The sequence below is a fragment of the Acomys russatus genome, chromosome 16 (assembly GCF_903995435.1).
Source record: "Acomys russatus chromosome 16, mAcoRus1.1, whole genome shotgun sequence".
Classification (NCBI taxonomy): domain Eukaryota; kingdom Metazoa; phylum Chordata; class Mammalia; order Rodentia; family Muridae; genus Acomys; species Acomys russatus.
In genome coordinates this window covers 41,840,661-41,857,177 of record NC_067152.1, presented here as the reverse complement: position 1 = coordinate 41,857,177, position 16,517 = coordinate 41,840,661, and the positions used below count along the sequence as shown (strand labels likewise).

At 52.0% G+C, this 16,517-nt stretch overlaps 1 protein-coding gene across 1 annotated transcript; it reads left to right on the top strand.

Moving 5' to 3' along the window:
* The first annotated feature begins 1,250 nt into the window (after positions 1–1,250).
* Positions 1,251–5,726, top strand: Trim47 (tripartite motif containing 47). The gene is given in 7 exon segments (XM_051159073.1): positions 1,251–1,828; positions 1,830–1,994; positions 3,136–3,231; positions 3,529–3,759; positions 3,951–4,146; positions 4,551–4,625; positions 4,882–5,726. Coding segments are annotated over 7 exon segments (1,926 nt in total). The 5' UTR covers positions 1,251–1,306; the 3' UTR covers positions 5,523–5,726.
* The last annotated feature ends 10,791 nt before the right edge of the window (positions 5,727–16,517 follow it).

Genomic DNA, 16,517 nt, shown 5'->3' with positions numbered 1-16,517 from the left:
GGACAGCCAAGGCTACACAGAGAGACCCTGTCTCAGAAAAAAAAGTTTTTTAATTTTGTTGAGCAGTGGTTGTACACGCCTTTAATCCCAGTACAGGAGGCAGAGGCAGACGGATCTCTGTGAGCTTGAGGCCAGCCTGGTCTACAAAGTGAGTCCAGGACAGCGCTACACAGAGAAACTATGTCTCAAAAAACAAAAACAAACAAAAAAAAAAAAACAACAACAACAAAAAACAACCAAAAAAGAAAGAAAGAAAGAAGGGCTGGAGAGATGGCTCAGAGGTTAAGGGCACTGACTGCTCTTCCAGAGGTCCTGAGTTCAATTCCCAGCAACCACATGGTGGCTCACAACCATCTATAATGTGATCTGATCCCCTCTTCTGGCGCGCAGGTGTACATGCAGCCAGAGCATTGTATACATAATAATAAATAAATAAACCTTTTTTTAAAAAAAGAAAGAAAGGAAGAAAAAGACTGTGTCTCAAAAACAACACAAAGAAAACAGATGTATGGCTCCCAGCTCTCAGGAGGTTGGGGCAGGAGGATGAAGAGCTCTAGGCCGATCTGGGCTACATACAGAGACTAAGTCTCAAAACAAACAATTAGAAGCACGGCTCTAAATGTGTAGTCCGGCAAGTCTTAACCAGTGCCTCCTTTTGGGGAACTACAGGCGCCCGCCAGTGTCCAGGAACGGAAGTAAATTCCTCAGATAAGGCATTTGTCAAGTGATGTCAGCTTCCCATTTCAGACCTAGACTAGGCCAAGTTCCCCAGCGCGGATAAATAGAGTCTCTAAGGGGCAAAAAAAACCAGACATATATCAGCAGTTATTTTTTTCCTATCTGCCAGCAGCTCGGGAACTTTGCTAACTGTACCCGGAAGGGGTCTGGGAGGGAAAGGTGCTGGAGACACGACTGTGCCCGCCCACCTCTCCTATGGCACTAGCTGCCCAAGGTGGGGGATGGAGGGTCGAATGTCCTCTCAGCCTCTTCCTCAAGCATCCTCTGGCATTCTCAGTCCTTGTCCGCTTCTTTTCATGCCCCTTTGGCAGTGCCACCTCCTCCGCCCACGTGAGGTGGAGGGTTCAAGGGGGTCGTGCGCCCCTGGAGAGCAAGCGGTCCCCACGGCGGCGTCTGCTAACCTGGGGGTGCTGCGGTGGTAGGCCATGTTAGGGCGGGCAGAGCTGCAGAGGGGTAAGAGGGGGCGGGACCCTTGGCCTTGGTCCCGGGGGGCGGTGCCGGGCGCGAACCGTCCCAGGTCCCACCCAGGCGGGAGCAGCACAGGCGGTGCCCAGGCAGCTGCGGAGCCATGGACGGCAGCGGGCCTTTCAGCTGCCCCATCTGCCTGGAACCGCTCCGGGAGCCCGTGACACTGCCCTGCGGCCACAACTTCTGCCTCGCCTGCCTGGGCGCGCTCTGGCCGCACCGGAGCGCAGGCGGCACCGGTACTTCCGGAGGTCCGGCCCGCTGCCCACTGTGCCAGGAGCCTTTCCCCGACGGCCTGCAGCTCCGCAAGAACCACACGCTGTCCGAGCTGCTGCAGCTACGCCAGGGCTCGGGCGCAGGACCCATGTCCGCGCCGGCTTCAGGCTCGGCCCGGGGCGCGACGCCGGAGCCCTCCGCGCCCAGCGCACCACCTACGGCTCCGGAGCCATCGGCTCCAAGCGCGCCCGAGCCTTGGCCCGCCGGAGAAGAGCCGGTGCGCTGCGACGCGTGCCCCGAGGGCGCCGCCATGCCTGCCGCGCTCTCCTGTCTCTCCTGCCTCGCCTCCTTCTGCTCCGCGCATCTGGCTCCCCACGAACGCAGCCCAGCACTGCGCGGCCACCGCCTGGGTGCCGCCGCTACGCCGGCTGGAGGAGAGTCTGTGTCCGCGCCACCTGCGTCCGCTGGAGCGCTACTGCCGCGTGGAGCGCGTGTGCCTTTGCGAGGCCTGTGCCACTCAGGAGCATCGCGGTCACGAGCTCGTGCCGCTGGAGCAGGAGCGCGCTCTTCAGGAGGTGGGGCGCGGGCACCTTGAGCGGGCACGTGGAGATGGGTGGCAGGCGGGGCAGGAGAGCTATTTAGAGCCCCCAGCCTTCTCGGGCTGTGTCTTTTATATTTTGGTTTGCTTTATTGCTACTGTGGATGTGCACGTAGGGATTAAGGGGGCAACTTTGTGGAGTTGGTTCTCTCCTTCCATCTTTACGTGGGTTTCATCTTTCACACTCAAGAGGCTCCTGCCTTAGTTTCCTCTTCTTTGCAACTTCATAGTCTACAGTGTCATTCGCTGGGGCTGGTATAGATGGAAGGGGAGTGAGTCGGTGTGTGTGTGTGTGTGTGTGTATGTGTGTGTGTGTGTATGTATGTATGTGTGTGGTGTGAAGCCAAGTCAGTATGGGTGTAAAGCCAGAGAGGGATTTGCATTAGGCTATCAGAGCTGGTAGGGATGAGGAGCTGGCAGCAGGCTGGGCCCCGTGGCTGATGTGTTCTTCTTGCTGGTCCCAACTCACATCTGTCCTCAACTGAGTCAGCCGCTTTGGATGGGTGTGGCAGGCACCAGGGGAGCGATGGAGGTTGAGCTGGTCACACAGATCTTCCCTGTCCTAACGTTCTGGGGCCGTTGGGAGCATGTGCCCAGTGTCCCGCTACCTCCCGCCCCCAGTTTCCTTTGGCCTCCATCCCGGTCTTGGCGCCTCTAGCTTTGGGATTTTCCATCTCTCCTGCCTCGGAGCTGTGACTCATAAGACCCAAGGGGTTTGCCCGGAATCCCCATTTTCATTTCAGAGCTAGATTGGAGGTGAAGGCTCTTTTGAAGCTAATCCCTGAGACTAGTTAGTGCCCTCTCTTCTGGTTCAGTCACACCCCAACGCCATCCTCTCCACTGGGGGAAAAAAAGTCTCAATAAATTGAGACTTTTAGGTGGCCCTATCCTGGCTTCTCTGGTTAACAGGTAGTGAGATGCCCACAGCCTGCTTCCTTGCCAGGCATTCGAAGATGGCGCTAACCTGGCCAGAGGTGCTTTGGGCATATTCTGGGGTATCACTGTCATTTCCAGTCCCTTCATTCACAAATGTCACTTGTCTAGTCTCCCAGATCCTGAGATCTGTTGCTGGGCAGGGTCCTTTGTCAGACACCAAACTCACAAAGCCTGGTCCACAGGCGGAGCAGCCCAAAGTCCTGAGCGCTGTGGAGGACCGCATTGATGAGCTGGGTGCCAGCATTGCACAGTCCCGCCGTACCGTGGCCCTCATCAAGGTCAGAGTTCACCCCAGTCCCCCTGTGTACCCCTGAAGCAGGCCTCCGAAATCATGCATAAGCTTTCAGGGTGGAACCCCCCACTCTAGACATGCCCCCCCCACACACACACTAAGGGACTGCTCAACCCTACTACACAGGAACACCTTGTTTCTGCTCAGACCCAGAGCAGGCTAGGGCTGGTCCTCTGTCCTCCTAGTAAGGCTGGGTGGGCACAAGTAGTCAGGGAAGGAGACAGCAGCCAGACCTGGTCTCTGGCCTTCACCCCCCCCCCACTTCCACCGCCCTCCCCTTCAGAGCGCAGCCTTGGCAGAGCGGGAGAGGGTGAACCAGATGTTTGCCGAGGCCACAGCCACCCTTCAGAGTTTCCAGACCGAGGTGCTGGGGTTCATCGAGGAGGGAGAGGCCACTATGTTGAGCCGCACCCAGGGTGACCTGCGTAGACAAGAGGAACAGCGCAGCCGCCTAAGCCGGGCACGTCACAACCTCGGTCAGGTCCCAGAAGCTGACTCAGTCAGCTTTCTGCAGGTGAGGGCACCACAGTGGGGATTGAAGGGATGGGGTGGGGTGTGTGTGTGTGTGTGTGTGTGTGTGTGTGTGTGTGTGTGTGTGAATGATGGCCAATGCTACGGGTACCTGGCCCTTCCACGGCAGTTGTTACCTTCCCCATGGGAGATGCTGTGGCCAGCGGAGCCTTAATGGGCATTTGTCTGGCACAGGAGCTCCTGGTACTACGGCTGGCCCTGGAGGAGGGGTGCGGCCCTGGTCCTGGGCCCCCCAAGGAACTCAGTTTCACCAAGTCCTCGCAAGTGGTGAGAGCAGTGAGAGACATCCTGGTCTCAGCCTGTGCCAGCCAATGGGAGCAGCTGCAGGGCCTGGACAATGAGGATGGGCTGCAGAAAGTTGGCTCAGAAGGTAGGTGCTCCCACCCCCCCAAGATGACTCACCTCCTCCCCCAGATATGCTGTACAGGGGGGGCCCCCAGAGCTGGTGTCCATCCAGGAATGTAGGAGGGAATGTGTCTGGCACTGGGGGAGAATCTGTAATCCTGCCAGGAATTGTAGCCATCCTCCCCACCCCCCACCCCACCCCGCAGGGGGCAGAGGGGATAATCCTAGCTCACCCAGGAATTTCAGAGAGATCGAGGCCCGGCATACAAGGAGGCAAGACAGGAGCAAGGGGGGCGGGGCGGGCGGAGGCGGGGCTCAAGCGCCACACACGCACAAGAACACAGGATGGGCGGCTGTCCATCTTAGCCCTGCAGCCAGCCACAGGTAGTTAGAACGCTGGCTTCCCCACCACCGCCTCTTCTTCTGCAGCTGATGTGGAGTCCCAGGACCCTGACAGCACTAACCTGCTGGAGAGTGAGGCTCCCAGAGACTATTTCCTCAAGTGTAAGTAGCCAGCCCGCTGCTACTAGGGGCCTCCAGAAACAGGGCTTGGTGCCAGGCCCTTAGTCTCTGTGGTGAACAAGGTCATCTCCATGGGTGGTCCCCATTAGTGCTGGGTCTCACTGGCCCTAAAAAAGGGAGGGGCAGGGCTATGTTTGGTGGCTTGGTGGCAGGTAGGAGGTGGGGTGGGACACCTGTGGGACTACCCTATCCGAACCTGGCTGTGATCTGTGTCTCTCTCTCCCACCCACGGGGTCAGTTGCCTACATCGTGGACTTGGACAGCGACACAGCAGATAAGTTCCTGCAGCTTTTTGGAACCAAAGGTGTCAAGAGGGTATTATGTCCCATCAACTACCCGGAGTCACCCACCCGCTTCACACACTGTGAGCAGGTGCTGGGAGAAGGCGCCCTGGACCGGGGCACCTACTACTGGGAGGTGGAGATCATTGAAGGCTGGGTCAGTGTGGGTGTCATGGCAGAGGGTTTCTCTCCACAAGAGCCCTACGACCGGGGCCGGCTGGGCCGAAACGCACACTCCTGCTGTCTGCAGTGGAACGGGCGTGGGTTCTCAGTGTGGTTCTGCGGGCTGGAGGCCCCGCTGCCCCACGCCTTTTCACCTACGGTCGGGGTCTGCCTGGAGTATGCTGACCATGCCCTGGCCTTCTACGCTGTTCGAGACGGAAAGCTGAGCCTTCTTCGGAGACTCAAAGCCTCCCGGCCACGCCGCAGTGGTGCCCTGGCCTCCCCCACTGACCCTTTCCAGAGTCGCCTGGACAGCCACTTTTCAGGGCTCTTCAGCCACAGGCTCAAGCCCGCCTTCTTCCTGGAGAGTGTCGACGCCCATCTGCAGATTGGGCCCCTCAAGAAATCATGCATCTCCGTGCTGAAGAGGAGGTGATGCAGCGACCTTGCCCATATTGCCTGGGAGAAGACACCAGACTTAGAGACCTCCCACACACACACTCCCAGCTGTCTCACTTCTAGAGGTCTCTGCCTTCTATAACTAGACTCTCCAGTTTTCAAGGCAGGGGTCCCCAGCCCCTGTCCCTTGAAGGACTCATTTTGAGAAGAGAACTTTGGCTGGGATGACGGCTGCCCCAGCCCCTCCCTTTCCAGGTCTCTAGAAGTACCTGGCACACAGTAGGTGCTCAATAAACATTCGGTGAATGAACTCCTCCCTTTTTTTTTTTTTTTTTTTTTAGTTTTTCGAGACAGGGTTTCTCTGTGTAGCCTTGGGCATCCTGGACTCACTTTGTAGACCAGGCTGGCCTCGAACTCACAGCAATCCGCCTGCCTCTGCCTCCCGAGTGCTGGGATTAAAGGCGTGCGCCACCGCGCCCAGCCCGAACTACTCCCCTTTTCATTCCTCATCCACCACAAACTCCTAGACCTCTCAGCCTTCAAGGTGTGAGAATAGGGACAGGCAAGGTGGCTCTGCCAGTGCAGGCGCTTTGCCTCTGAGCTTCAGAACCTGTGTTTGATTCCTGAGCCGCACATGGTAGAAGACGACAAATGACTCCTGCAAATTGGCCTCTGACCTCCACCAGCACACCCTGGTGCCTGAGCCACAAACACAGGCAGGAACATATGCATGCACAATAAATACAGATAAATACATAAAGCAAAACAAAATGGACTAGGGCTGGGGAAAGCATAGCTGATAAAGTGCTTGCTGGGAGAAGGCACCAGACCTAAGATCGGGAAGACCTGGGTTCCAGGCCCAGAAAAGAATCGTACTTGTCACCTTTAATCCCAGCATTCGGGAGACAGAGGCAGGCAGATCACCGTGAGTTCAAGGCCAGTGTGGTCTACAAAGCAAGTCCAGGACAGCCAAGGCTACATAGAAAGACCCTGTCTTGAAAAACAAAACAAAGCAAGCAAACAAACAAACAAAAAAATTGTACTTGTAATGTCTGCACTAGGGAGGTAGAGACAGGCAAGCCACTGGGGCAGGTAAGAAACTGCTTCTCAAAAGATAAAAGCGGATGTCTGCAGAGGCACCCGCGCGCACGCATGCCAAAACAAACACACAGACCAGGATGAGGAGGCAGGAGAGAACAGAGCTCCCCTAGCCCAGGAGGAAGGCACTGAAACAGGCTGCCTGACCTTCAACAGCACCCTGGATCTAGGCAAGGTAATGAGGGCTGGCTTCTCTCAGAGTCCACCATGGTCATACGTTTGCTTCGGATGGGGGAAGGGTACCCTCACCAGTATATCTCATCCTTGATGCCACAAGGCAATTCTGGACCGACATTGTGTGTGTTGTATCCAGAATTAAACACAGAAGTCACACACTCAAAGGCAAGAACTAAGCAGGATGCTTGGGAGGAGAAATGGAAAAACAAAGACAACTCTCTCTCTCTCTCTCTCTCTCTCTCTCTCTCTGGCGTGTGTGTGTGTGTGTGTGTGTGTGTGTGTGTGTGTATGTGTCTGTCTGTCTGTCTCTGTTCTCTGTGTCTCTGTCTTTCTCTCTCCTCTCTGTCTCTCTCTGTCTCTCTCTCGTGTGTGTGTGTGTGTGTGTGTGTGTGTGTGTGTGTGTCTGTCTGTCTGTCTGTCTCTGTTCTCTGTGTCTCTGTCTTTCTCTCTCCTCTCTGTCTCTCTCTGTCTCTCTCTCGTGTGTGTGTGTGTGTGTGTGTGTGTGTGTGTGTGTGTGTGTGTGTGTCTGTCTGTCTCTGTTCTCTGTGTCCTGTCTTTCTCTCTCCTCTCTCCTCTCTCTCTCTCTCTCTCTCTCTCTCTCGTGTGTGTGTGTGTGTGTGTGTGTGTGTGTGTGTGTGTGTCTGTCTGTCTGTCTGTCTGTCTGTCTCTGTTCTCTGTGTCTCTGTCTTTCTCTCTCCTCTGTGTGTGTGTGTGTGTGTGTGTGTGTGTGTCTGACTCTCTTTCTCTGTCACACACACACACACACAAACACACAAATCCCTCTCAGGCCCTGGAGGGACTCAGCTGAGACCACCCAGGGTGTGACTAGAATGAAGAAAGGACATCTACAATAAACGGATCTATGTCCTTTATGTCACATCTCTGCACCCAGATGTGCAGCTGTGACACGGCGCTGTTGCAGTTCTCTGGGGATGGACGTCAGGTCCTGTGCCTCAGGAGAGCCTCTGGCTGGTTTCCAGGAAGGCTCAATGTCCTCCACCACCCCAGAAACTCTCCGCCCTGTCTTGAACAACATGGGACTGTATAAGAGGACTGTGTTTCCAAGCCAACCTCCTCTCCAGGTTCCTGGGGCCCAGATGCACCCCACAGGGCAAGGGGCAGACGGAGAGAAGCCTCCAGGCAGCTACCCAAGGTCAGACAGGACAATGGGTGAGTTATACAGCCAGACAGCAAGGCCATACAAGTCCAACCCCAGCCGACTAAACTGCTAAAAATAACCCCTCCCACAGAGCCTGCCTGGCCCCAGCAGCCAGGATGTTTCTTTTCCGGGTGGGGCCTCCCTGCCCCTGCTGTTTTGTGTTCTTAACCCTGTTCCCATGGCAGCCACAGGTCCCACAGGTCCCTCTACACCCAACCAATGAGCTGTCAGGAGGTTGTTCCACTGTCGTCCCCCCCCCCATCCCCATGGGCCAGCTTGGGCTTCATGGAGTTTCTTCTTACCTGCAAACAGCTTCCATCTTCCACAGACATCCCTAGGCCACCTGTGCTGTCTTCCCCCACCCCAATCCCCCAGCTCAGCCTGTTCCACCCCACATATTCTTGTTGCTGTAACCCTCTGTTCCCTGAGTGCAGGAAGCCCTGGCATGTAAGCATGGCTGATGAGGGCCCCTCAGGCCCAGAGCTGCCCTGCTGGGATCTGGCCCTGACCATTCTGTGGCTGTGGTTTCAGCCACTCACAAGTACCTTACTTGTAGAATGACTTTCAGTTTCCAAAGACTGTGGCAGAACCTTGAGCTGACGAGATGGCTCGGCTGGTGAATGCCGCCACGCCTGATGACCTGAGTTTGGGGTCCAGAATCCACACGGTGGAAGAGAAACTGACTCTTGCAAGCTGCTCTTTTGATTTGCATCCCTGGGCTATGGTGGTGGGCACCCACACGCATGCATATGCACACATAAAACAAATAAAAAGTGTAAGAGAGAGAGAGAGAGAAATAAGCATCTCTATCCCAAGTCCCAATGATACAGCTTTTTTTGGAGGGCGGAGGTTGAGACAGGGTTTCTCTGTGTAGCCTTGACTGTCTTGGACTCACTTTGTAGACCAGGCTGTCCTCAAACTCACAGCCATCTGCCTCCTGAGCCTCTGCCTCCTGAGTGCTGGGATTAAAGGAGTGCGCCACCACTGCCTGGCCATGATACAGCTTTTATAGCTCAAAGTGGAGACTAGAGTAGGGTTGGCTTACCCATGCCTGCACAGGGAGCTGAGAAGCCCCAGGGCTTGGACCACACACACCCATCCCGTCTGGAACCTGAGACATAGCTCTGCACTTTAAGCTAATGCTAGGATGTGTTAGTGTCTATCTGGATGTATGTTGTATGTGTCTGTATGTGTATACATATATGTAATGTGTGTATGTCTACCTGGCTGAATACTTGTGCAAAGAGGTGTGTCCAGCCCTGAGAATTTCCAGCATTCCTCTAGAAACATCTAGGAACAAGTACAGAAACATGATGCGGCCACCACTGCCCACGACATAGGTAGTTCAAGGGGTCAAGCCCTTTGTCCATTCCACCAACGCTTTAATCTGCTTCATTCAAAACTGCTCGAAGCCCCAAGTAGTAGCTCACAGCACTCAAGATGCTGGGTATACAGTGTGTATGCCAGCCTGAGCTACAGGCCAAGTCCCTGACTTAAACAGAACAAAAACAAAAGATTATTTTAAAACTTTCTTTTTTATGAGCCGAGCATGGTAGAGCATGCCTTTAATCCCAGCACTCGGGAGGCAGAGGCAGGCAGATTGCTGTGAGTTCGAGGCCAGCCTGGTCTACAAAGCAAGTCTAGGAAAAGACAGGACTACACAGAGAGACCCTGTCTAAAAAACAAAAACAAAAAACAACTTTCTTTTTTAAAGACAAGCTCTCGCTCTGCAGCCCACATTTGTCTCAGGAATGAGCTATGTAGCCCAAGTGAGGTTCCAACTCCTGGCAATCCTCCTGCCTCTGACTCCTAAGTACTGGGACCGTAGACACACACCACCATGAGAAAATGTTAAAAAGAGGAAGGGCTAGAGATTTATGAATCTGCCCCCATTACTGTTTATAAATGAGAAAGGGTGAATACTTTGACATGGGTCCCAGTTCAGGACGCCCACGGCTTAGGTGAGCTGGGCTGAGGAGTGAGGCTCAGTGGTAGAAGATGAGCTTCAGAGACAAGAAACCCCTGAAAGGGAAAAACAACGCTTAAATGAACTATGTTCTCTGTGGGCCCCAGTTCCCACAGCCCCAGAGCCTTGGCAGAGGTGCCTGCAGGTCTGCGATCTCAGAGGCTCCACTAGAGCCCCCGCTAGTCCCAGACAATGTGGAGGGGTGAAAGTTTCAGGCTGTAGCTGTGAACTGAATACAGTTCCTTAGAGCCAGGCAAGCAGCCAACCTCCACTAGAGCTTTGTTTCTGTGGGAAAATAAGCTCTGGAGTCCAAACAACCGGCTGAGGACGGACTTGTGCCTCACTTGCTCCTGGCAGCTGCTCACAGCCTGGGCGCTCCAGGAGAAAAGAGGCCCTCAGCGCTCCTCTTTTCCATCCCCTCAGGAGCTCGGGGGAACACTTGTTTCCCCTCTTCCCAGACAGAGCCTGTGAGTCTGACAGAGCCTGTGGTTAAGAGGCAGGGCCTGGCCAGGAAGATGGGCTGAGCTGGGTGTGGCTGAAGTTTGCTGAGAGCAGGGCTGGACTGCAGCTTGTTTGGAGGCCCAGGAAGGAGAATAACTTTTAGTTGCAGAGTCGTTGCCCCATCCGGCTACACAGCCAGCACATACATTCCCATTGGGTGCCAACAATAAGAAAGCTGTGCCTTTTCGGTACAGTCACAACAGCTGGTGGGTGCCTGAGACCAGCAGGACAGGGCCCCAGGAGGTGGCTGAAGCAGAATGCGAACCTAGTGGGTAAGACTTAGAGATCCCATCCCCAGCACTACCAAAAAAAAAAAAAAAAAAAAAAAAAAAGGGCTGGAGAGATGGCTCAGTAATTAGGAGCACTTGCTGCTTTTCCAGAGGACCCAGGTTCAGTTCCCAGGGCCTACACTGTGGCTGCCAACAGAAAGTTAACTCCAGTCCCAGGGAGCTGACGCCATGTTCTGGCCTCCTGAGGCACTGCACACATATGGTACACAAACATACAGGGGAAACACCTGTACACATAAAATAAAAATAAATAAAATCTAAAGAGAGAGAGAGAAGCAAGAGGTTGTAGGCCTGTTTTTGTTTTCTGTTTTGCCTCATACTTTTTTTTTTTTTAATTAATTTATTCTTGTTACATCTCAATGGTTATCTCATCCCTTGTATCCTCCCATTCTTCCCTCCCTGCCATTTCCCCCTTACTCCCCTCCCCTATGACTGTGCCTGAGGGGGACTTCCTCCCCCTGTGTATGCTCATAGGGTATCAAGTCTCTTCTTGGTACTGCTTTTATTTTTTGAGACAAGGCTTCTCTGTGTAGCCCTGGCTGTCCTGGACTCACTTTGTAAACCAAGCTGGTCTTGAACTCACAGCGATCCGCCTGCCTCTGCCTCCTGAGTGCTGGGATTAAAGGCATGTGCCACCACCGCCTGGCCATCCTTTTTACTTTTTATGTTTTATTTTGAAACAGAGTCTCACTATGTAGTCCTGGTTGGCTTTTAATTAATTATGTAGTCCAATTTGGCTTGAAAGTCATAGAGACCTGGGCCTAGGGAGATGGCTCAGAGGTTAAGAGCACTGTCTGCTCTTCCAGAGGTCCTGAGTTCAATTCCCAGCAAATACATGTTGGCTCACAACCATCTAGAACGAGATCTGGTGCCCTCTTCTGGCGTGCAGGGGAACAGGCAGGTAAAAACACTATACATAATAAACAAATAAATCTTTATTTTTTTTTCTTTTTTCTTTTTTTTTTTATTAATTTATTCTTGTTACATCTCAATGTTTATCCCATCCCTTATATCCTCCCATTCCTCCCCCCCCCATTTTCCCATTATTCCCCTCCCCTATGACTGTTCCTGAGGGGGATTACCTCCCCCTATATATTCTGATAGGGTATCAAGTCTCTTCTTGGCTACTTGCTGTCCATCCTCTGAGTGCCACCAGGTCTCCCCCTCCAGGGGACATGGTCAAATGTGAGGCACCAGAGTACGTGAGAAAGTCGTATCACACTCTCCACTCAACTGTGGAGAATATTCTGACCATTGGCTAGATCTGGGAAGGGGTTTAAAGTTTACCTCCTGTATTGTCCTTGGCTGGTGCCTTAGTTTTGAGCGGGACCCCTGGGCCCACAAATAAATCTTTAAAAGAAAGAAAGAGAAAAAGAAAGAAAGAGAGAGAGAAAGAAAGAAAGTCATAGAGATCAACCTGTCTCTGCCTTCCTAGTGCCAATGTTAAAGATGTGAGCCACCATCCCTGGCTTGTGCAGTGTTGGATATGGGACCTGGAGTGTCATGCATGCCAGACAAGCTCTCTACTAAGTGTCTTTTTTGATTCTTTTGTTTGTTTGTTTTTTTCGGGACAGGGTTTCTCTGTGCAGCCTTGGCTGTTCTGGACTCACTTTGTAGACCAGGCTGTCTGTCTGCCTCAGACTCCTGAGTGCTGGAATTACAGGTGTGTGCCACTGTGCCCAGCTTCTACCAAGTGTCTTAGTTACTTTTCTATTGCTGTGATAAAACAACTTGACCAACGAAACTTATGGAAGAAAATTTGCTTGGGGTTTACTGTTCCAGTGGGATGTGCTCATCACCATTACTGTGGGGAAGCTAGGCAGCAGGCATTACAGCGAAGAACTCACATCCTGAGCTGCAAGCACCAAGCAGAGAGCAAACTGGGAAATAGCGTGAGTCTGAACACTCAAAGGCCACCTTTCGAGACATATTTCCAGCAAGGCCACACCTCCTAAACTGCTCAAGTGGCACCACCAACTGTGGACCAAGTGTTTAAATACTTTGGGGGCACCGAGTCCTTCGTGGCTTGGTTCTGGAGAAACCAGGGAATGAAGAAAGGAAAGACAGACTCACTCACAGAAAAACTGAGTTCAGGTGGGCATGCGCCCTGATGGAGACACACCACCAAAGGCAGCATACCAAAACCTTGAAGTGTTTACTTTACATGCATGACTGGAGGTGGTGGGTTTATGGCAGCAGACATGAGGGAGCAGGCAGTCCCAGCTAGTCACTGTAGGAGGTCTCCGTGATGAGCACTCTCAGGCTGCAGTCCACCCAGTAGGAAGCCCCTGGGTGATAGTTCTTACACATATTGTGCAAACATTCACACACTAGTGAGAGGAAAGCATTTTAATTTCCATGAGCCTGACCTAGGGAAGGCCTTTCGATTTCTGGGAATCTGTAGCATTGGGGTCCTTGTCATGGCTGTGTCTGTGTCAACGACTTTATCTGCTCCCCACAATGGGAGGATTCCCATCCAAAACACCACACAAAGTGAGCTATATTCATAGCCCTTTTCCCTTCCTTCCCTTCAATTCTGTTCCCTTCTCTCTCCGTCCTTCCTTCTGTCTCTTTTTGTTTGTTTGTTTTTATTTTTGTTTTTTCAAGAGACTCCCTTTGGAGAGCAGGCTGGCCTCCAACTCACAGTGATCTGCTTGCCTCTGCCTCCTGAGTACTGGGATTAAAGGTGTGTGCCACCATTGCTCAGTTGAATTTTTCTTCTTCTTCTTTTTAAAAAGATTTTATCTATTCATCTAATATATATGAATGCTCTATCTTGCATGTACACTTGCAGGCTAGAGGAGGGCAGCAGATCTCATTGTAGATGGTTGTGAGCCACCATGTGGTTGCTGGGAATTGAACTCATGACCTCTGGAAGAGCAGCCAGTGCTCTTAACCTCTGAACCATCTCTCCAGCCCTCTCTCCCCCTTCCTTCCATCTTAACTTTCTTCCCTTTTCCAGTATTGAAGAACATTCTGGGTCTTGGGAGGCACAGAATTGGAAGTGCACAGCAGAGATTTGCATAACCATCCCCGCCCCCCATCAGGAATCACTCAGAACAAACTGCAGCTGTGTCTGGGGATTTGGAAGTGGACAGAGGTCCAGGCTGGGAGCCCAAGGGTGGGGCCCCCTCTCCATAGCAACCAGAAAGAGCCTGCAGCAAGTGCTGGCCTTGCCTTCTGATGAAAGAGCAGGGACCTGGTGTTCCTCAAATACATGTGGCCAAAATAAGCCCTGAAGTAGCTCCAGTCCACATGGCAACTGCCACTCCACCCCGGCTCAGTCAACAGCAAAGGGCAGTAGGTGGATGCTCTTCCAGGAATTTTCTTTTTTGTTGCTGTTGGTTTCTTTGGAAGATAACTGACTAGGTAGGAGAAAAAATAATAATAATAATTGAATAGCCCTCAGGTATAAGAGAAGTCCAGGCAGCAAGGTGGCTTGGCTCACTTGAGTTCAGTCCCTGGAACCAACATCCGTGGAAGAAAAAAACTGGCTCCTGTAAGGTTTCCTCTGACCTCTGCAGGCACACATACACACCAAACAAGCAAACACATTCAGTAAAAATCTGCTTTTCAAGGAGTCCATTTGGGCCGGCCAGTGGTGGCACACGCCTTTAGCCCCAGCACTCAGGAGGCAGAGGCAGGCGGATCACTGTGAGTTCAAGGCCAGCCTGGTCTACAAAGTGAGTCCAGGACAGCCAAGGCTACACAGAGAGACCCTGTCTCAACCCCCCGCCCCCCAAAAAAAGGAGAGAGAGAAAAGAAAACCACCGTTCCCAGCTGCTGAGTGTTCCCTGCAGCCCCCCAGGCAATTCTAGTTCTCATCAAATTAACCACTGCCAGGAAGTAGCCCAAGGCCTTTAACACAAAGTTCAGGACATTGGCGGCAGGGCTGGGGGCGGGGTACACACAATTCAGCCCATAATACTCACCTGCAAAAACTGCTCTTGGAAGCTGTGCTTGAATCGCTGTGAAGCCCCACCACAGTTCCGTGTCTCCATTACCCATTGCTTCTTGCCTCACTCTGCTAAAAAGACCTGGAGCTCTGGGGGGCGGGGAGGAGATGGGGGTGAAAGGGGGCTACTTCCGATCTGCTCACTGCCTCCCCAGACCTTCACCTGGGCAGGTAAGGTTCCCTAGCAACTATTGAACCCAGGCTCTGTGTTTTCCAGCCCTTGTAGACTCTACACCGTGATAAGCATCAGGGACACCAGCCCTGGGCACAGGCACCTCCTCAGTACTGGGCTGGGTGTTAGTCCCCTGGGCGCCCTCCTACAAGGTTCTGTGGTTGGAATTCCAGGCTTGGGAGTGGTTCCTGCTTTCTTATAACCTTAGAATCCTTTCTGGGTTTTTGTTTTTGTTTTTGTTTTTCAGTTACCTAAGTAGCCCAGGCTGGCATCAATCTTAAAACCCTTCTGCAATTCCCTCTTAAATCCTGGAACCAGAGGTATGGGTCACCACGAACAGTTCCTAAATTCTTTACACAAATTCTCCCTGCTCAAATAGCTAGTGTGAAGCTACGCTTGGTGGCACTGTCTCTCCCAGAGCTGGATCCTTTGACACACTCCGGTCTACACTTCAGGGACCCCCCAAGCAACCATATTCCTCTTTGTTTGTTTTGTTTTGTTTTGTTGTTTCAAGACAGGTTTTTTTGTAGCCCTGAACTTTCTTTTCTTTTTTCTTTTTTTCTTTTTCTTTTTCTTTCTTTTTTTTTTTTTTTTTTTTGAGACAGGGTTTCTTTGTGTAACAGCCCTGGTTGTCCCAGATTTGCTTTGTAGACCAGGTTGGTTTTGAACTCACAGAGATCCACCTGCCTCTGCCTCCCAAGTGCTGGGATTAAAGGTGTGCGCCACCACCAGCTGGCTACAGGAAGCATTCTTTTCCACGGAGCTGTCTCTCCAGCTCCATGATCTATGTTCTTGGTGCAAAAAGAAATCTTGTGATTTATTTTTCCATACTCTGTAGCTCAAACTGACCTGTTTTCTTGGTCCTCCTGCCTCAGTTTCCCAATGCTGAGATTGCAGGCCTTTTTGATTTCCTGCCTCAGCTTCCCAATGCTGAGATTACCAGTCTTTTCACTCTCCTACCTCAGTTTCCCAATGCTGAGATTGCAGGCCTTTTTGATTTCCTGCCTCAGCTTCCCAATGCTAAGATTACCAGTCTTTTCACTCTCCTACCTCAGTTTCCCAATGCTGAGATTGCAGGCCTTTTCGCTCTCCTGCCTCAGCTTCCCAATGCTAAGAATCCTGCTGCAGCAAGCTAAGGGTGAGCCACGTCCCACTGCCTCAACCAATCAGGATGCTTGTTCTTAGACCTTAAACATCCAACAGTCATATGGATGAAGAGACCACTTCTTCAATTATGTTCTAGTCCCTAAAACTTCTCCTTTCCCCTTAATTTTATTTTTTGCTTTGTTTTGGTTTTAGTTTTTTTGGGGGGGGGGTTGTTTCTTTTTTTTTTTTTTTTTTTGTTTTCTTTTGAGACAAGAGTTTCTCTGTGCATCCTTGGCTGCCCTGGACTTCCTTTCTAGACCAGGCTGTCCTCAAACTCATAGCGATCATCCTGGCTCTGCCTCCCTGAGTGCTGGGATTAAAGACATGAGCCACCAGGCATAGAAAAAAACAAATTCCAAACTTGGCCTAGGACAATGTTTTTATTGTTTTGCCTCTTAACTGTTGAAATTCATAGGCCCCTTCTGGGAAAAAAAAAATGACACTCATGATAAAATGTTTAAATAATTTTAGATAAACTTGGACAGGATTGCTATTGTTCCAAGAAATCAGCTTTTACCCACCTACTCGGCTGTCATTTGGTCAGAAGCCCAGTGACCTCTAGCCTAAC